Below are 22,709 nucleotides of genomic sequence, written 5' to 3'. Positions count from 1 at the left end.
GAAGGAGCATTAACACCATGAATGTTCTTTTGTGTTAAAAGTTCCACAAGCTTAGTAAGTTCACCCTTGATTTGGGAAATTTCGCCACGTAACTCTGTTATCTCTGCTCCTTGATCCTCGGCAAGCGTAGTGTTTGATAAATTGAAGTCCCCAGAAATATCCATGGTTCACAAAAGCACCACAAACTAGTAACAAGCAAAAAGAACTGAATAAACGATATATCAATGTAGTAGAACCAGGAATCCAGGACGCCAAACGTTAATGTAAAAATAGTCCATTTTTATTTTAAAACATCAGTTTTAGCGCTTTCATCTCCATAATGGAGACTTCATCAGAAACAATATAATCCATTTAATTAACCATTTATATAGTATTCAATCAAATGACATCACATAATGACAATTAATTAACATTTAAAACGATACAAGCCTTTGAAAATATGGGTATAAAAATGTCTGCATAGGTATTAAAGTATATATACCTGTTCTTATTTGCATTTATGTATATTATAGTATATGACACCTTAGTCTTTTTAAAAACAAATAAACTTTATTTTAATACTCATTAAAAAATATGTATATTGTTATGTATTTAAACCTCTGAATAGTGAAAAAACAAATAGTATAATATAATATAATATATTAAAATCTGGACAAATATGTAAATGTCAAAATTCTTATAAAAAAGTTAACATATTCAACCATGACAAAACTTATTTTGTATTGTAAATGTTGAATAAGAATAAAAATGTATTATGGAATATTTCATTAGGACATAAGTAAAAAATGAGTGTATCTAAAAATGTTTCTACTACTTCAAATGTTGTTAGCCCTTTCAGTGAGTAAAGGTACTAATGATACAGTCTCATTAAGTCCTGGGGGGAACATAGAAGCTAATTTGTATTGCCACTGACTTTCCTTCTTTTTCAGCATGTTTTTCCAATCCCCACCTCTAGTATTTACTTTTATAATATCTAGAATACCAAAAACAAATTTTTTAAAACCAACACAAGAAGTACTATGTTTATATAAAGCATTAGTATTTTTGTGATTCTTAATATCATTCAAGTGTTCGTAAATTCTATTTTTTGTTTTTTCACTATTCAGAGGTTTAAATACATAACAATATACATATTTTTAATGAGTATTAAAATAAAGTTTATTTGTTTTTAAAAAGACTAAGGTGTCATATACTATAATATACATAAATGCAAATAAGAACAGGTATATATCCTTTAATACCTATGCAGACATTTTTATACCCATATTTTCAAAGGCTTGTATCGTTTTAAATGTTAATTAATTGTCATTATGTGATGTCATTTGATTGAATACTATATAAATGGTTAATTAAATGGATTATATTGTTTCTGATGAAGTCTCCATTATGGAGATGAAAGCGCTAAAACTGATGTTTTAAAATAAAAATGGACTATTTTTACATTAACATTTGGCGTCCTGGATTCCTGGTTTTACTACGTTGATATATCGTTTATTCAGTTCTTTTTGCTTGTTACTAGTTTGTGGTGCTTTTGTGAACCATGGATATTTCTGGGGACTTCAATTTATCAAACACTACGCTTGCCGAGGATCAAGGAGCGGAGATAAAAGAGTTACGTGGCGAAATTTCCCAAATCAAGGGTGAACTTACTAAGCTTGTGGAACTTTTAACACAAAAGAACATTCATGGTGTTAATGCTCCTTCCTTTATGGGTGAGCGCAATGTATTTGTGCCTCCTGGTTACGTTGGTTATTTCAAGAACGGCTCAGGACTCCCGCCTCAACAACTGAACTTTGTTAGTCAAGCTAGAGTGATTCATAGCAATGGCGAGGTGGAAAAACAAGATGTTTCTAACCCTGGACATAATTCTATAGACTCTAATCGTATGATTGGCATCACGGATACACACAATGGATGTCGTACGGATTTGGGTCCTTCCCCCATACTCATGGGGTCAGGGAATATTTTTAATACATCTACGAACACTGACGTCCGTCCCAAAACAGGTACTGTGTTTCAACCCATAGTAAATCATGGCAGATTTTCTAATGGTAATACTATTCAAAACGATGGTGGTTTTTTACCGGTTTTTCAACCGGCAACAGTCTCCCAACAGGAGGCTACTAATAGATTCGACAAAGTTTTTTCAAAGAAATACAGCTTTTCGGCTGGCGATAATATAAATGGCAATGATAGCAATTCTAATTGTACTGACAAAGACTATAACAATATTTGTTTGAAAGAGTTGATTTTCTCTATGGAAAAAAGACTGTTTAAATATAAAAGTATGGAAATTGACATTGCATATTTAAAACAGTGCATTAATTTAAAAATTGTGCCACAAGGACTTAGAATTTACAAATTTCCTTTTGGTATAGATTATTCTGATGAAATTATGTCTGATTTTTGTGAATATTTTAATGAAATAGGTCTTGGTCTTTTGAGAAAAACTGTACAGTATTATGAAGTTCAAAAGGAACATGTCTTTCATGATGTACAAAGTTTGGACAACAAAATTAGAAGTGATTTGTTGTTTTCACAATATAGTACTGTATATTTCAAAATGTTGGATAGGGTTGAAAATAGATGTTACAACATTTTTCAAAAGAAAAAACATAAGATTATTAGGGACCAAAAGAATTATGAAGATAATTTAGTTTATGTTAACAAAAATCAAAATGTATTTCATCATAAGTTTAATAAGAACAAGCCTATGTACAAACAACACTACAGACATGGTAGTGATGAATTTCCACAGAGGCCTTTATCTCCCTATGTGGATCATTTTATAGGGCACACTAATGAATGGGTGGAAGAAGAGGTTGATATGCAAAATCTAGATGAAGGGGATTTTCCTACTCTCAGGCGCTCAGAAAGACTGGCACAGCATTACAACAAAAAAGGAGAATACAACAGAAATTATTATCCCCAGAGAAGGAACTAGTTACCTCTACCCAGGAATGTATATTAGATAAAGACACCGTTGATATTTCTTCTACATTAGAAGATAAAATAATTTTTAAAAAAGGAGGTTTTACTATTTATAATTACTCAGATTTGATTATCACTGATGAATATTTCAATTTGTTTTCAAAGGGCATTAAGTTTATTCCATCTAATAGAGGTGACCTGGTAGACAACATAGAAGCTTTGAAACTTTTCGTGAGAAAATTAAATCTTGAAATACTTTTAGAACCCATACAAGATAATGGTAGAAACACTATTGAAAAGAGACTAAAAAAGAAGAGTGTTTATAACCCACCTTTACACCCTTTACTGGAAACTTATGAAAAATTGGTTATGGAAGATATATACAATGAGTTTAAACAGAATTATAGTTCAGAACATTGGAATTTAACCAAAAAATAATTTAATTTACTTTGTGATTTAAGAAATGACCACAATATTCGTATTATGGTTCCAGATAAAGGTGGGGGAATAGTTATTTTCAAAAGTATAGATTATTCTAATGCCATGCAAAATTTATTATTTGATGAAAATACTTATAGTCATACTTCTAAAAATCAAATTAATATTTCCTATTCTAGAATAGACAGCTACTTAGAGGAATATCTCTTGGAAGGGAGAATCAATCCCCGTGAATATGAATTTTTATTTACAAAATTTCCTAAAATACCAATATTTTTTGGAATACCAAAAATACATAAGGACTTGTATAGACCTCCCTTTAGACCTATAGTGGCGGCAAAGGGATCTAAAATACATCCACTCAGTGTTTTCATTGATTCTCATGTACAACATGTAGTACACAAGACCCCTCACCTACTCAAAGATTCATGGGAATTTTTGAAAAGTGTTAAACAAGATTTATTTCAAGAGAATGATTTGTTTCTAACTATAGATGTAAAAGACTTATTTACATGTATTCTCAAAAATGAAGGTATGAATTTATTTGAAGAGTTATTGTTTAAATTTTCAGACCTTGATAATGACAAAGTAAAATTAATATGTGAACTTATGAATATAGTTCTTGAAAATAACTTTTTATGGTTTGAAGGGGAATTTTACCAACAAGTTACAGGTGTACCTATGGGTGCTACCTGTTCACCAATCTATTCTAATTTGGTACTACTAGGGTGGGAAATGCAACATGTATTTAATGGTCCATTTTGGTCCCACATAAAGCTATATCTCCGATACCTGGATGATATTTTTATTTTGTGGGGAGGTCTTGAAGAAGACATTATTAAATTTATAGAACAAATCAATTGTAGTACTTCCTTTCTCTCCTTCACATTTCAATATAATACTTTGAGTATCAATTATTTAGACACTTGTATCATTAAGGATAAACAAAATAAAGAGTTTAGATCTAAAATATTTAGAAAGAAAACATTTTGTAATGCTTATTTACATTATGACAGTAATCATCCTGAATCCCAAAAGGCTAGTATAATAAAGGGACAAGCTATTAGGATTGCCAGGATGACTTCACATAAAGATCTTGAGAATGAGTTTATTTTGTTAAGAGAAATGTTTTTAGAGAGGGGGTACCCCACAGAGTTGATTCATTCTATTTTACAAAATGTTTATTTACAATGGGGTTTAAAATATACCCCCCTACTAGGTTCTTCTGTGAGTACTTTAGTTACAGGAGAAAATACTTGTGAATTTAACACTACTTGTGTTTTAACATTCAACACAAGAACTCCCGTTATTAAAAATATTTTTAAGAAAAACTGGAACATTTTTAGAACAAATGATGTTATATACAAAAAGGTGGGCAATTTACCCAGATTTGTTAATAAAGTGGGTCCGAATATGAAACAACTTTTAGAATATAAAAGATTTAATATGCCCTATAACAAACAAGGTACAAAAAGATGTGGTATGTGCCATTACTGCTCCTATATCTACACAGAGCCAACTTTAATTTTACATAACATCATGAACAGTAAGGTATATTTACAGAATGGTAACTGTAATACAAGGGGAGTAGTATATTTGGGTCTATGCAATACCTGTGAACATTTTTATATAGGGAAGACTGAACGACTTTTAAAAAATAGAATTTACGAACACTTGAATGATATTAAGAATCACAAAAATACTAATGCTTTATATAAACATAGTACTTCTTGTGTTGGTTTTAAAAAATTAGTTTTTGGTATTCTAGATATTATAAAAGTAGATACTAGAGGTGGGGATTGGAAAAACATGCTGAAAAAGAAAGAAAGTCAGTGGCAATACAAATTATCTTTTATGTTCCCCCCAGGACTTAATGAGACTGTATCATTAGTACCTTTACTCACTGAAAGGGCTAACAACATTTGAAGTAGTAGAAACATTTTTAGATACACTCATTTTTTACTTATGTCCTAATGAAATATTCCATAATACATTTTTATTCTTATTCAACATTTACAATACAAAATAAGTTTTGTCATGGTTGAATATGTTAACTTTTTTATAAGAATTTTGACATTTACATATTTGTCCAGATTTTAATATATTATATTATATTATACTATTTGTTTTTTCACTATTCAGAGGTTTAAATACATAACAATATACATATTTTTTAATGAGTATTAAAATAAAGTTTATTTGTTTTTAAAAAGACTAAGGTGTCATATACTATAATATACATAAATGCAAATAAGAACAGGTATATATACTTTAATACCTATGCAGACATTTTTATACCCATATTTTCAAAGGCTTGTATCGTTTTAAATGTTAATTAATTGTCATTATGTGATGTCATTTGATTGAATACTATATAAATGGTTAATTAAATGGATTATATTGTTTCTGATGAAGTCTCCATTATGGAGATGAAAGCGCTAAAACTGATGTTTTAAAATAAAAATGGACTATTTTTACATTAACATTTGGCGTCCTGGATTCCTGGTTCTACTACGTTGATATATACTTATAACAGCATGCCAGAACAGTGCAAATAACCCAGTAACATCACATTGCATAGCATATAGAACACAACAATAAGTGAGATAACAGTCAGTATAGTAACAGCATGCCAGTAACAGTTATGGCATAAGGCCAACAGCATAGCTAATTCAACAAGGTATGTTAGTATGCAACCATTGTAATACATAACAATAATAAAACACAAGTCCTAACATAATGTTTTGAGAACAACAGATGTTAATAGTAAACCATAACTGATGTATAACAGTAATACATAATGATGCAGATAAGGGGTGGGGGGTGAGAGAAATATAGTCCATTAATACCAGTATAGGCTATATTGTTTTCAGTAGTACTCTTACATACTCTACAGGTCTGCCCTTACATTATGTATACAAGTGCCCTATAGCATTTGTAGCACATACATACCTCTCAAGCTATCCACATGGGATAGTATGGGCCAAGCTGTAACACCTACAGGTACACAACTACAGGGACTCTTACATGTCAGGGGGACACATATGACTACCAAGCTGTACTGTGGACTGATGTAATGTGACTGTGCTATTGTCATAACCCATGTGCATGATAGATCTGTGAATGAGGGGTTAGGCAACAGTGTTCACAATGTGTGAAAGCAAGACACTTGAGCAACATGTATCGTGCACAGTACAGACAGTTTATGACTATCATGCTGTCCTTGGCAGGCATGGGGTTATACTATCAGCTTTTTGTATTAAAAGTTTTTCTTGACATGGTTGTATTCGATTGTTATACTATCAGCAGGCATTCACAGACACAACAGGCATACAGTCATACCAAAATTATACATTTTATTTATTGCATTAACTTTTATTAGTATTGTGCTTGTTGCCTTTATTTTCTGATGTCTTATCACATTGCTGAGCAATCCTTTTAGCAGTTTGGTACATCTGAACACAGAAATTAATAACCCATTCTAATGACTACTACAGCTGTTCATTTACCTGTAATTCATGTGGGGAGAACATCTGTTAACAATGCATAACAGCTTCTATAATATTTAGTAGTACTTGTCACTGGATTTAAACCCTGGTCTGTGTGTGACAAAATGTAAATCACACCTATCATTTATCAAACTGAGCTACTGAGCCAGTGTTATGTATTGATGGAGTGTTATTTGCCTAGAGCTCACCTGGTAACAAAATATGACCTGGTAATAGAGGTAGAGTGTTATACAAGACTGCAGTGACACTTGAACACACATGCATGAGATCCATGCATGGCAGAGGTAGCATGTAAACTGTGGATTAATACATGGAATGCGGGTATAGACAATAACCCCCTAGTGGGTGGGAATATCTGTGATGTGTACAAACCATATAGGAGTGCTGGGTTGGCTACCTGACCCATATAGAGTTACAGATAGTATATTTGCAGTCTACAGCTATTACAGTTTCATTCTTGCCTGCAGTAGTGAAATGCAATGGTTAGCACAAGACAGTCCTGACATACACACTATACCCTGGGTGTTCCTATTATTTCTTCAGAAATATCTGAATGCATTATATCTTGTAGTACAACTCCACATCTACAGTTTAGCAGAACAGTCTTTATTAGCTAACTTTCAGTCACTTACTGGTATTTTGCATTTCTACATCATAGCAGATGTAATACTCGATTTACTGCCCAACAGCTCAAACTACACACATATTGCACAACACAGCTCTATTAGGGGTGACTTCATGCAGTGATTGCTATATATTTCCCAAGTCTTTATTGAAGAACAGTTCATATAATGCAGGTGTTGCAATACAGCTGTGATTCCACACTTACTGCAGTAGAAATTTTTATTTCCTTCACATTATTAATGCATTAGAAACTTTATTCCCTTACCATTATTAATGCAGTAGACACTTATTTCCTTCATATTATTAATGCAGTAGAAACTTTATTCACTTAATGTTGGCAATCCAATAGAAACTTTCTATTTCCTTAACATTATTAATGCAGTAGAAACGTTATTTCCTTAACATTATTGCTGCACTAGAAACTTTATTTACTTAATATTATCAGGCTTCATTCTTTCATCTTTATTGAACTGTACCTGGCATTGCTCATTTATTTCAGTCCAGGTCTATGACCACAATCATTGCAGTACAATCAAAACTGAATATACCTAGTGGCAGTTACTAATTTACTCCTTCTTGTTTATATGATTATAATAATGCAAGTTACATCTGTACTCACCACACTCATGGCGCAACCTGGCCAGGTGCCCTGCATGGACCTCTAGGTTGCAAGCTCTCTCCTCATCAGCTGTGGGGAGAGAAACACACCATTATGCATACCTGTCAATCACACATTCAGAGTAGGTTTTGGTAAAACAATAATAACAATACCTACAAACTTGTGGGGCATTCCTGTCTTGAGCATCTTGGACCCAGGTGGCCAACAGATCCTCCTTCTGATGCTTTAGGTCATCATAATGATGATGCACCTACTCACCTGTTCAGGGGATACCAGTTGCGCTGGTGAGATCACATGCCAGCCGGTCCCAGGCCTCTGCAACAGCCAGACATCATGGTATTTAACAAGGAGTCCAACCATGACCCTGGACTCCACAATGCCCCAATGCTGTGGTAGGAAGGGCACACCCTCTCCAACTTATGACATAGTTCCTGCTAAGTTGAAACTCCAACTGGTTATGGCTGTATTCCCACCTGTTGCACTTAAAAAATGCTGTTTTCCTGCCCTTTACCACCATTGGGCCATTTTTAAAAGTGTGGCACTTCACTTAGCACTGAGCAAACCCGCTGGGTTTAGCTGAGCAGTGCTTAAACTGGCAATGCTTAGCAATGCTTAGCGGTGTGCAAACCAGCTTAGTGGGGCTGAGCAGTGCTTAAAAGGACATTGCTTTGCAGTGCTTCGCACCACTTTGAAATGCACAAACTAGCTAAGGACTGCTAAAACATTCCTGGTTTAAGCATTGCTTCACAATGCTTAGCTGTGCTTAGTGGAGCTTAGCTGGATGCAGCAAACCAAGATTTAATAATACATTTCATAATTGTGTAATTTTAAAATAAGTGCTTAATAACATGTCTGTGCATACATGCAATATTTCATCAAGGGTTTAAACATATGTCTCTTAATGTATATTTGCAACATAAATGCTTAATAACATGTCTGTGTATTCACACAAAATTCAATCAAGGCTTAATAGTACTTCTGATAAATGTGTATTTGCATAATAAATTTAATAACCTGTCTGTGTAATCACACAATATTTCATCAGGATTTAAAATAACTCCCATAATGTGTATTTACAAAATAACCTGTTTCTGTAGTGGAACCCTACACCTAGTGCACATAAGGCTGTCACTCTAACCATTCAGTGACATGGCCATGTGAAATGCTTTATACTTTTGCATATATCTTGCCACTACTTTTAAGCACTACTGAGCACCACGGCATGACGGACAAACCCACTCTTAAACTTGACCTTTGCATTAATAAATAAATGTTACTGGTTTCTGTTTTTAGATGTCTGGCATGTGTCCATTGCTAAGCATCACACTGTACAAACAAAAAGAAAAAAGAAAAAAAACTTTTTTACTACATAGCCATACATTGATATCTGTCACTTTGACAGTGCAGGGTGTGTGTTACTCATCTTCGGACACAGTAGTACACTCCCTACACTGATTCACTAACCATGTTATATGGCTCTCCCTTAGAGAGGTGCCTTCATTAATATGCAAGGCATGCTGCCAAGGGGGATCCACATATACGGCCACAGTATCTTCCATGTAGGCTTTACATTATGCCTACACGGATTTTATTAAATCCCCAGGAATGTCTAGAACTAGAAGTTTTCTGCATTATCTTGGAAGTGTTTTATTGTTTTATGCCTTCCACCCTTTGCTAAAGTTCTGAGGTCTATGCATTTTCACAGGTAGATACTAAATTCTACCAGCTGCATCAGTAGGAGTTTTCATCTGGGATCGAGTCAGATGATAAGAAATGATGTAATTTTGCAAGCTATCCCAGCAGTAATATTTGAGATATTAATTTAAAAACTCTCTGAGAGAGACTCAGTATTCTGTATCCTGTCTTTGACCTGACAAAATCAGCTAGAAGACCCATTCACCACATATGCCCTGCGCTGCAGTAAGTTATTAGGGTACAGTAATCTCTTAGATTCAGTCAGGAATATAATGAAGTATAGTTTAGATGTTTTCTTTATTTATTTGAGACTGTTCTGCAATGTTTATTTTAAATATTTCCTGTGATTTTGAATTCTGATGTTACTTTGATTATATACTGAATATTTTCTTGTTATTTTATTATTTATTATTAGATATATTCAAACCTTTTATTGTGGCTGATATTTGTGAGACATATTTAAGTTATGAGAGTACTTAATATCTGTGAGACATATTTAAGTTCTGAGAGTACTTGCATATTTATTTGGTGTCATTGTGTAGGCCACTCCTTATAGCCTTACTCTTGGTCAAATTACCATTTGTAGTAATAGTAACATTACACAGTAAGATTGGAAATTCTTTGTTAAGGGCCTTAAAATAGCTGATAAGGGGGTTCTGGTGGCAGTGATAACTAACTTATAGATTGGGCAGAAGAGGGTAGAGCTAGTAAATATGTGCCAGCATTTCCCAGGTGTGTGTGTGTGTGTGTGTGTGTGTGTGTGTGTGTGTGTGTGTGTGTGTGTGTGTGTGCGTGTGTGTGTGTGTGTGTGTGTGTATATGCATGTGTGTGTGTTTGTGTGTGTGTGTGTGTGTGTGTGTGAGAGAGAGAGAGAGGGAGAGGGTTGGAGGACTTGGCATGGAACCCTGGATAAGGAATCAACTCTATAGTTGTGCCAGTGGGGAATCTTATTGGGGATCTGGGGAAAGAAGGAGAAACCAGCCCCGGAGTGACTGTGGTTTCTGTGTGCTGTTAAGGGAAATTGCACTTGATGCAGAGGGCTGCATATGCAAATACTGTGGGTGTACTTGTCATTTTCCCAATGCACATTCCCTACTGGTGCTAATAGTGAGGATTGAGGCTGCTTAATTACTTTTGCCAGTGGTGGGATGTCACATATATTGGTTGGCAGTGGTAGGATATCCACATATTGGGATTCAGTGGTGTGGATATTGAATACATGTAGCCTGTAAACAGTTATCACTAAAGAAGGTGTTTGCACTCTTAATCAGCCACATGGTGGACATTCAGAGTTTCATGTCACAATGGTTTTATTTTTTTGTTAACTTTGTTAGTCATAGAGAGCATTCACGGATATCAGCAGTGGAGTATGGCAAGCTGACAAGGAGCCAGTTGGCTGAGATGTACCAAGACAAAGGACTCATGCATGCCAACCTGACTAAAGCAGAGATTATTGCAGCCTTAGTCAAAGCTGCATCACGGACCAGTAACCAGGAGGACAACCAGACTGGCCTTGGGGACATAAAACTCTCAGAACATGGATGGTCCAGCCTTTTGCCAGAGGACTTTAAAATCCATCTGGAGTTAAACAGGCTTGAACTGGAGGCCAAACATTTGGAAATAGAATCAGCAGAGAGACTGAGATGCCTGGAGGCCAAAGAAAATGAGAAACTGAGATGTCTGGAAGCTGAGGACAATGAGAGACAAAGACAATATGAAAAGTAGACGCTGACTCTTTGCCAGGGTCATAGAGGTAATGGGGAAGGGAATAACTGAATCCCAGAAGCAACAAAGGTCAGTAAATTTCTTCCACAATTTACAGAGTGTGATAAATTTGAAAGTTTTATTCATATGTTTGAAAGGGTATGTAAACAGGATAATGTTGACCAAGGGCTCTGGGTATGGTTCCTGACCCGCTTACTCCAAGGTAAAGCTGTAACTGCTATTTCTAAATTGTCTGATACTGATTGCTTAAATTATAATACAAGTACAAATTGTTTGTTAGAGTGTTTTAAGTTAACACCTGAAGCTTATAGAACAAAGTTTCATGAGAACAGACACAAGGCAGATGAAAGTGTGCGTGTGAATATATTGTTGAGTTAAGCACTTATTTTCATAGATGGGAGAGTGGGTGTTAGGTCACCACTTTTAAATGGCTGATAGACCTTTTGGTGAGGAAACAAGACCATAACACTTTGATTGAGGACATGAGAATCTGGTTTGTGGAGAGAGAATGCAACACAGCAGATGAGATAGGGAAAAATGGAGACCTATACCTAGTAAGCAGGGCATCACTGCACAGGAAAGGGATACCCTTCTTTGTTCATGGGTCTACGGGAATGCATGGTGGGCAGCCTAGACTGCCACAACAAAGACTTCCAGTAGCAGGGGAAGCCACTAGTTTAAGTACATGGCCAGGACCAAGGCTTAAACGTTATAAATGCAACCAGTAGGTCCATGTAGCATATAGATGTCCACTGAGGCAAGATGGTGAACAAAAGGTGGGAGGGCCAGTAAGTGGGAATGACAGAAAGCCAGCAGTAAGTTTTCTGGAGACAACAAGAGTACCAAACTACCACAAGAGGTTATATCCTATCTTAGTAGATAAGAAACAGGCCACTGCTAAGAGAGACACAGCCTCTGACCTTACCATTGTGAAGTCTGCAATGGCTAAATAGAAGCACTACTTGCTTGGACAGTCTACTCCAGTCAGAGCTTTAGGAGGGACCCCATTCCAAATACCTTTGACTAGGGTTCACCTTGACTGGGATGGTGGAAAAGGAAGCAAGCAAGTAAGTGTGTTTGAGGATATCCCTGCAGATGTCCTGATAGGGAATGATTTTGATAATACAGTACCTTATGTGCATGCAGGTACATGCAGTCAGGCCTGGAGACAAGCCTGTGGGCCCGGTAGCCTGGAGGGGGGCACAAACAGACCACAGACTTGAAGCCAGTACTGGAGTAGTGGTTACTTCAGGGAGGCAGCTACCCAGTAGCAGTGTGACTGAAAATGAGCCACAACTGCTTGTGGGTACTGAAGTTTCCTTGGACAGAGTGGCTGCAAGGTCAGAGGTGAGTACTAGTACTTGGGCTGACAGTGAGGCACCATTGTCAGAGAATACCAGGGTTACAATGAGAGAGTTGAGACAGGCTCAGCTCTCAGACCCTACATTACATGGCCTGAGGGAGGTAGCCAGTGAGGCACCTGATTGTCAAGGAAAAGGGGAATCTGTCTTCTGGGACAAAGGTTTACTGTATAGAGAATGGACCCCTGAGGCTGGGCTAGAGAATGAGAGAATACAGCAGTTGGTAGTGACCAGAGCCTACCATCTGGCACTTCTCACCATAGCCCATGATATTCCCTTTGCAGGTCATATGGGCATAAAGCATACTAAGAGATGTATTATGCAGAACTTTTATTGGCCTGGGATTTCCAGAGATGTGACAGGGTACTGCAGGACCTGTGAGCAGTGGCAAAAGGTAGGCAAGGCAGGAGATAAAGTCAAGGTTCCTTTTATGCGTTTGCCTGTGATTGAGGAGCCATTTCAGAGGGTGGCTATGGATATCATGAGGCCTCCGAATACCTTACGTTTCACAGGGAAGAAGTTTTTTCTAGTGGTAGTACATCATGCTACTTGGTACCCTGAGGCAGTGGCTATGTCCTCCACTGAGGCAAAAAACATGGCAAATGCTTTGCTAGAGATTTTCAGCAGCGTAGGTTTCCCTAAAGAAATATTGACTGACTGAGGTGCCAATTTCATGTCAGACCTGATGGCTTGTCTGTGGAAGCACTCTGGGGTGAAGCACTTAAAGACCACACCCTACTATCCCCAGAGTAATGGTCTCATTAAGAGGTTAAACTCTACACTAAAGACCATGTTACAAGCATTTACAGACAAATTTAAGAAGGTGTGGGACAAATATTTGCCCCATCTGTTGTTTGCTTACAGAGAGGTACCCCAGGAATCCACATATTTTTCATCCTTTGAGTTACTGTATGGGCATAGGGTGAGGAGACCTCTAGATTTGATTCATAATGAGTGGGAGGGTGAGTGTGAATCCACAAGGAGTCTGCTGTGGCATATATTCCAAATCTCAGGACAAGGCTCAGGGAACTCATGGGCTTGGCCCAGGAGAACCTGGCAGAAGCCCAACAGCAGAAAAAGGTTTGGTATAACCGGAATGCTTGAGCTAGAGAGTATGCTGTGGGGCAGCAGGTTATGGTTCTCATTCCTGTCAGACATAACAAGCTGCAGGCAGCTTGGGAGTGACCCTTCAAGGTGGTAGGTTAGGTCAGTGATGTTAACTACATGTTATAACTGCTAGGCAGGAGACAGATTCACAAACTGTACCATGTTAACACGATGAAACTTTACCATGATAGGGAGGCCCTGGTGCTAAGTATTGGCAGTAGGAGGCAGGAGGTGTCTAAGGGTGAACTATGGCTATAGGGAGCCAGCCAGCAAAATCTCAAATTACTATGGTGGAGCCTAGGATTGCAGGTATATGAGAGGACAGTTCAGCAGTGTACTGGGGTCAGCAATGCCAAGGCAGCCAGAATCTCAAGACAGGGAATGGTTTAAGGTATTCCCAGATAGGCTCAACCCTCTCAAGCAACATTTCTCATGGGTTACTTGAAAAACTAGCTTGAGTCTTCGGGTGATGGGGAGAATGTCATGAAAGAGATACTGCCAGCCCAGCTATCTGGAATTTTGTAAATAATTATATGTCATTTGGGAATATCAACATGGTTCATATGTTTATGCTACAAATGTATTAGAACTGTATGTCATATAAGATGGTTTGTACAGACGTGTGCTGAAGAGGTATTTTACAAAGTGCTATGTAAAGATGTAACCACAGTGTACCCTACTGGATTAGAACAGAAATGTACCTGCACTATTTTAACTGTTTATATTTATATATATTTTATTGATGGAAACTGGAACACAAGAGGTTAACTTCAGAAAAATAGCTGAAATCAAATTACTTTATGGACACATAATAAAAGGATGTTATCTTTCCGTGACAGTACAGTAACAGACACAATGTCTAGAACTAGAAGTTTTCTGTATTATCTTGGAAGTCTTTTATTGATTTATGCCTTCCTCCATTTGCCAAAGATCTGAGATCTGTGTATTTTCACAGGTAGATACTAAATACTACCAGCTACACCCATCGGATTTTCACCTGGGATAGAGTCAGATGACAAGAAATGATGTCATTCTGCAAGCTATCCCAGCAGCAATATTTGAGATGTTAATTTAAGATCTCTCTTTGAGAGACCCAGTATTCTGTATCCTGTCTTTGACCTGACAGCATCAGCAGGAAGACCCATTCACCACATCTGCCTTGCTCTGAAGTAAGTTATTAGGGTGCAGTAATTCTCTTAGATCCAGTCAGAAATATACTGAAGCATAGTTTAGATGTTTTCTTTATTATTTGAGATTGTCCTGCAATGTGGTTTTAAATATTTCCTGTGATTTTGAACTCTGATGTTACTGTGATTATATATTAAGTATTTCTTATTATTTTATCTATTATTAAATATATTTAAACTTTTCATTGTGGCTGATATTTATGAGACATAGTTAAGTTCTGAGAGTACTTGCATATTTATTTGGTGACACTGTGTAGGTCACTCCTAATAGCTTTGCTCTTCATCAAACTACCATTTGTATTAATAGTAACATTACAGAGTAAGATTGGAAACCCTTTGTTAAAGGCCTTACAGTATCTGGTATGATAACTACCTTATAATCTGGGCAGAAGGGGGCATAGCTAGAAGATGTATGCCAGCCTTTCCCAGGTGAGTGTGTGTGTGTGTGTGTGTGTGTGTGTGTGTGTGTGTGTGTGTGTGTGTGTGTGTGTGTGTGTGTGTGTGTGTGAAACAAATCTCTAACAGTGTGTGTGTGTGAGTGTGTGTGTGTGTGTGTGTGTGTGTGTGTGTGTGTGTGTGTGTGTGTGTGTGTGTGTGTGTGTGTATGTGTGAGCTACTTGGGCAAGGACACGAAGGACTGGTTGGACAGAGAGAGTGTTGGAGGACTTGGCTTGGAACCCTGGCTACAGAATTAACTCTATAGATGTGCCAGTGTTGAGTCTTATTGGGGATCTGGAGAAAGAGGGAGAAACCAGCATCAGAATTACTGTGGTCTCTGTGTGCTCTTAAGGGAAATTTCACTTGTTGCAGAGGGCTGCATCTGGAAATACTGTGTGTGTACTTGTCATCCTCCCAATGTACGTCCGCAACTGGTGCTAGTGGTGAGGATTGTGGTTCCTTGATTACTGTTGCCAGTGGTGGAGCATCACAGAGGCATACATCTCAACTACCCAGATTTTTGTCTCATATTTTTGGTTTGTTGCTGATAAAATTTGGGGTTTTAGAATAAATCACTGAGGAATGAAATCACTAAATAATGACATACATTTCATTTTCAGACTTTATATCCTTCAGACAATATGCAATAGCACAAATCTTATCACTGCTTCAGCTTTCTAAGTTTATATGAACAATATTCACAATTGTTCCCCATTTTGGAGCCTTTGCCCCCTTTATTTATGGCTTTGTCCACATTCTTGTGCTAAGAGGTTGAGAGGTATGTATGGAGGGCTGAGCAAATATAAGGGAAACGAGGTACGTTTTGCAAAACTAAAGAAACACGATTTTCCTTGTACTTCTGCCCTGTCTTTCTCATCCTTCTAAACTGTCCAGATTTTATAATTACAAAAATATAGCAACAGATATCTTCCTTTCTCTGTTGCTTGTTTTCTACAGCACTGATGTACTGTGCAAGTGTGGGAACGTAAGTCGCATATGCATGCCCAGTACATCAACAAATGCGGAAGAATATGGAAACAATGCAGTGGAATACGACAGTGCCATTATACAAATAAATTATTAAGAAAAGTATTTAATTTCTTTCTTAATAATGTCATTGCACTAGTGATCAAACACACTAGATACAGGTAAATCCTCAATATACCCACACCTACTTATTGGTTATTGCTTGAATATACTCCTCTTTTTCCAATTAACTGTAAACAGAACAGAAAATGTCCTGACACATTCAAACATTCAAAGACAGTTGCATCCTATACTTGCTTACATTCACAACCACCAATTCTCTGAAAAACACACGAAGAAAGTCAGCAGTCAGTCAGCACTACATCAAGCGCAACCTAGAAAACAGATGTAATGATACCTAAATGCCAACACTGAATTTTTTCCCATTTCTACAGCCTTGTGATAACTAAGGAATTTGAAAAAAAATCAGCTATGCATAGCTGATATACTTTTCCTGACAGCTCAGGCAGTAAATTACTATGGAAGGTGAATGAAATTATCACCTGCCACAAACTGAGAACAAGCACTCACTTGTTGAGTAGACGGAACTCAGTCAGGTAAGAATCATTTGTTTTTTCCAAATTTTATAACCACTATAATTTTAGTTGCTGTCAGTAAAATGTGCTAAATCCTCCCTGGTAAGAAACGAAGGCAATATATAAAGGTGCTCTAAAGAGTTAATTTCAACTTTATTTTCACTCCAAAACATAAACTGCTAGGATCACATGTCATTGAATGCACTCATTATCTTTAAAACCATTAATAGTTCTAAGCAATAAAACTAAGAACTAAGAATGAAATGCCTTTTCATTAGTTTTACCTCTTAAAAACTCACCAGTGTTATTGCTCATCTCTCCTTTTGAACACGGTAAGCAGTCATAACAACAAATGGGCTCTCCCCTTCTGACAGCTTTCCAGAACCCTGGGTGACAACTTTCACTGCACAGAGAAGTAGGAGTCTGAACAGTAAGGAGAATTCATCAGTTACTTCATACAGTTAAATATTTGTAGCACTAACTACAGTTCAATATGTCATGCTACATTCCTAGTTACAAAGTCTTTTCATATAATACCAGTCAATCTGTAACTGTACATTTCTGGCCATGAAGTAAATAGAACTAGATGAGAATGTCCGCCATATCGTATACAATAAATATGCAAAGCTCATACTATGGCCTGGACAATCTAAATTTTCAGTAGGCTCTTTAAACTTTTAAAAGTACCATCTGATTGTGATGTGGAAATGTATGGTCTGAGTGCAAGCCTTAAGCTTTTAAAAGCACAAGATTTAAATAGGCTTTAATTCCTTCTATACCTAAATGTCAGCAGCCTAATTATGCCAGACTACAAACCGATAGCTAGCATCTGTCGATTTGCTAAAATTTAGCTGATTTATGGTCAGATGAGTGTGTTAAAATATATGATGCCTATCAGTCAGGTAGTGTGGTTTTCAACCTAATTATATAGCACTCAGTCTGCAATCTTCACCTTGACTTCACAAATATATGGAGCATGGAAAATGGTCTTATAAAAGAAGCCATTTTCCTAAACCTAAAGAGGGTATTCCAAAAAAATAATCATGATCAACTGCTGATAACTGACTGTGGTTTATTGATGTATTTACGTCTTTGTTCAGGACTGATCTTTCAAACAGATCTTTTTTTGTCCTCAGTCATACTTCATACTCAGAAACAGGTCTAGTCACTAAGTGTACCTCTTGGGTTAGTCTCAAGACCACTTTTCTTTTTTCTCCTTATAAATAGCTTCCCATGACACTTACCAAACTTAAATAATAGCATGTATGCAGAGCTCAATGTGTAGGTTAAAGGGCGTAACCCAAAACAACACATTTCCTCTGTATTACAAGACTTTGACTATGTCTGGAATTGGTATATTGACAAAAAGTAATAATAAATACAAGGGCATCCTTAGTTATAATATTTGGCATGACTAAAATGCAGAACAAAATTTATGACTTAATCTTTACTGACAAAAAACTGGTAAAATCCACAGGAACAAATAAAACTGAAGAGCAGGAACACAATGAGAGAAAGCTTGAAGTAAAATAGCGATTTATTAAATCCAAATAAAACGTAAGCGCTTTCAGCCAGAGCAATCTCCAGCCTTCATCAGACAAACAGCATAGGAGTGTATGTTGAAACTTTAAATAGTGAAACAATGAATTACTTTACCAATCATCTTGAAGTGCATTTCCTAATACACTGTTACCATAGTAACATTAAAGCAGAAATACAGGAGGGGCCAAAATCTTAAAGCTATTTTAGAAAGACCACCAAATAGGTTCACCTCGAACCGACCTCATGGTATGCACAAATGTGGTGCAGCGCCCAGTGCAAGTACATCAAGGTAGGGCCACAAGTCACCATCAATAATAGAACTTACAAGGTTAACAACTACTACAACTGTGAATCTAAATCAGTGGTGTACGTAGCTGTCTGCAACCAATGTAAAGCCTTCTACATTGGAAAGACGGAGCGTAAATTCAGGACCAGGATCTATGAACATATGTACACCGTAAGCAGACACCATGTTAACAATGCCTTAGCTAAACACACAATTGAATGTACTGGTCATACTTTTAATTTTGCCATTGCGCATCAAAGGGTTCCTGAAATTAGGGGAGGCCCTTGGCAAATCAAATTAGAGATTGATGAAATTATGTGGCAGGTTCGGACTAGGGCGCACCTCACTCCGGGCATCAATGACAACTTGTCCATTAAATGTGTGCTCAAGTGGTTATCATATAACAGATGACATAACCTATGAGTTAAAACTAAGTTACTTCACATTTGTTTCTTTTACACTTTCACACATGACATGGGCTCATTACAACACCTAGATTTAAAAATGTTTATCTAGGTGACAACTTGTCCCTATTTGCCCCTATATTAGGGTATTACTGATTTATTTAGCAGCACAAATGAGTACACTTTCAAGGAATAACTAGTATTTGTTTGTTTACAAATTTGTGTAAATGTATTTCTGCTTTAATGTTACTATGGTAACAGTGTATTAGGAAATGCACTTCAAGATGATTGGTAAAGTAATTCATTGTTTCACTATTTAAAGTTTCAACATACACTCCTATGCTGTTTGTCTGATGAAGGCTGGAGATTGCTCTGGCTGAAAGCGCTTACGTTTTATTTGGATTTAATAAATCGCTATTTTACTTCAAGCTTTCTCTCATTGTGTTCCTGCTCTTCAGTTTTATTTGTTCCTGTTAATCTTTACTGACCCCACTAGAGTCCATCTATCTAATGCAGGAGAACAGATGTACTTAGACATATTAGTTGAGTCTTATCAACACTCTCTCCCTTTCAAGCTCATACCAGACTCATAACCATGTACATCCTGTAGCATCTTAAATAACTATATAGCATATCTCATCTTCTTACCATAGAAACTGGTTGTGCGATAGCCATCAACATGTCAATCCATCAACATTGGTATGCACTGCATATTATAGCTGCCCCCATCAATATTCAGCATAAGCTTATCACAAAACTACTAAAAACAAAATCCTGAAATTATTATACCTGGTCAGGGATAAGGAACCTCATTGCCTCACTACACAGAAAGCTGGCAGACTTCCAATTACTGCCAGAACAAACTAATTACTAAACTCTATAACTTTCAAAATGGTGGAAGACAGATAGTATCCCACATGTACAAACTAAAACTATTCAAATTCTCATATGCCTTGAGAAGCTCTGATAGCCTAGAGCTAAAATGACCTTGACTGCCTAGCACATTCTGTGAAAAATCTTTCAACAAACTAATATCCACTGCTTGAAATAGTCTATCTACTGGGCTAACTGAAATACCAACACAACTAATATTTAAAAAGAAAATGAAATAGCATTTAATTGAAACATGTAACTGTATTTGCTTTAGAGATGTAAGATAATTTCATATTTTAACACTTCAGTACATATAGTTATAGTATATTCAAAGCTCAGTAGCATTGTTTAACAAATGACTTTAGAGTTGCAGTATATTGCATTACTAAAACGATAGTTATTACTTCAACAAAATAATTCCATTGTAAATATTTACTGATGGTTTGTTCATGTCATTTTGTTGCCTATAATTCAATTGTCATGTCTTATGTAAATGTTTATTATTTTTATGTAGACTTGTTTTTACTATTTTAATGTTCTGTTTTATGTAAGGCTATTATTTGATTGTAGCTGTATGTGTTAACTGGCCCGGGTTGTGGTTGAAAAGTGTCCAGTGCAAGTCCACTCACCTGGGATAGCTAAATAAATAAATAAAGTACATGATCTGGGACAGCTTTCTGGAGAAAGGAGGAATAACTCTCAGGAATACTGCCAATCTTCCATCATGGAAGGTTTGAGAACCTCTTGCACTGGATCAGATATCTGAATCCAGTTTTATAGTGCATACTTGTAGAGCAGTGCATGCAGGAAGTCTATCAATGTAATGTGGGTTGGAAAAGATGCAGTTATTGATTGCCTGGAATACTTGTAGAAGCCATACACCACCAGATTTCATACTTTCTTGACTCTGGGGCAGCCTAAATTAGGTTCCAATGTGAGGCATCAGACATTGAATTAATAGGTCATTTTCAGATGATTGGAAATAAAGTTCGGTGCAAAGTTTTCCTTAAGAAGTCACTCAGCCACATTCATACAAAGGCACAGATCAGTGAATTATACCTTTGTATGCGGCACATTTGACTAATAAAAATGAAAATAACTTATATACATGGACTCATATGACTTAAGGTGCCAAATAACATATGTACATGGACTCATATGACTTAAGGTGCCAAATAACATATGTACATGGACTCATATGACTTAAGGTGCCTTTTCCCCACAGATATACCTATAGCAACTGTAACATTGCAGAAAACTCAGGAGGAGAATAAGTGTAATTTCTGCTTCCCTAGGTTTTGTGATCTCACAGTTGTCACATGCAATTAGTTTGGTATGAGAGTGGTTAGTTGCCAAATCTAGAGATGGACAAAGGCTCTCCCCCCTGAAGTAATTTTCTTTCTTCAGGTAGTTCATCTGGTTTAGTAGATCACAGTGGATAGCCATTGTTCAGTAGTTTAATGATTTGGTGTGCTCTACCATTGTGGAAGCATGACTTGGAGAGACAGTAGTCAGTTAACTATGTTACAGTGAACTGATTTTCCAGAGGTACTCACATGCTCCAGAGAAGCTGCTCTAAGAAATGGTTGGATGAGACGCATATTACCTCAGTAGTATTTGCCAATAACCAGGAGGACAGCAGCAATGTTGTCCTTTATTTTGTGGGGATTTATGTTAACATCTATCATCCTCAACCTAGACCCCTCCCCACATTACATATAAGGTTGGGGATGTGGTAAAATATGTGGAATCTGTCTTGGTACTCCTGCCCTGAAGGGGTGTGTATGGCACATGCACTTGAATGTGGTGTAGATGTGGCGTCACTGCCATTGTTTAGCCAGTGGTGGCTATTATACTCACAAGTGCTGGTGTCATCCATTTGAATGACTGCCTTGCATTTCTTGCTGCATTTTAACTGCCTTTTTGTTCAAGGTCTCACATGGTTTGGTGTGTACCAGGCACACTTTGCAAAGCCTGTTGCTGGCTTTATTTTACCATTTGTATTGCAGGAAGTTAATTTGCACATATGTGCAAGTGATTTTCAACAATTCTATAGCCTATGTTGCACTACTCTATGGGATAATTTATGAATTGTGAAGCCTTTGATAATGGATTTCAAAAAAGTACCAGCCTTACACATTACATGCTATGTTTATAAACCTCATTCAATATGTGAATCATGACTAAGTAAATAATAATTCATAAACACCAACATTGACATAAAAAAAAGTTAAAACGTGAACACCCTGCAATGCAATTTACTTTAATCCATAGCAATGTCTTCTCTTTTAAGTATGAAATGAATGTCAGCCAAGCCATTTATCATTTGAAAATAAGCTAATGCCTCAAGTATTATCCACATAAAACTGAACTGAAATGTTATAATTCTAGACCATATCATACCTTAG

General features: G+C 36.6%; 1 protein-coding gene across 1 annotated transcript in view; it reads right to left on the bottom strand.

Annotated features, from left to right (window-relative positions):
- The window catches only part of LOC122791522 (extracellular calcium-sensing receptor-like), a 187,881-nt gene that overhangs the window by 31,924 nt on the left and 133,248 nt on the right, over nucleotides 1–22,709 (bottom strand). The window contains exon 5 of the mRNA XM_044059264.1: nucleotides 17,496–17,619. Within this exon, the coding sequence (XP_043915199.1) occupies nucleotides 17,496–17,619 (124 nt within the window). The remainder of the gene's footprint in view (nucleotides 1–17,495; nucleotides 17,620–22,709) is intronic.

Source organism: Protopterus annectens, chromosome 17.part0 (genome assembly GCF_019279795.1).
Source record: "Protopterus annectens isolate FY-2018-M chromosome 17.part0, PAN1.0, whole genome shotgun sequence".
Taxonomy (NCBI): Eukaryota; Metazoa; Chordata; order Ceratodontiformes; family Protopteridae; genus Protopterus; species Protopterus annectens.
Note: the sequence above shows the minus strand (reverse complement) of the source record. Positions and strands in the feature narration are given on the sequence as shown.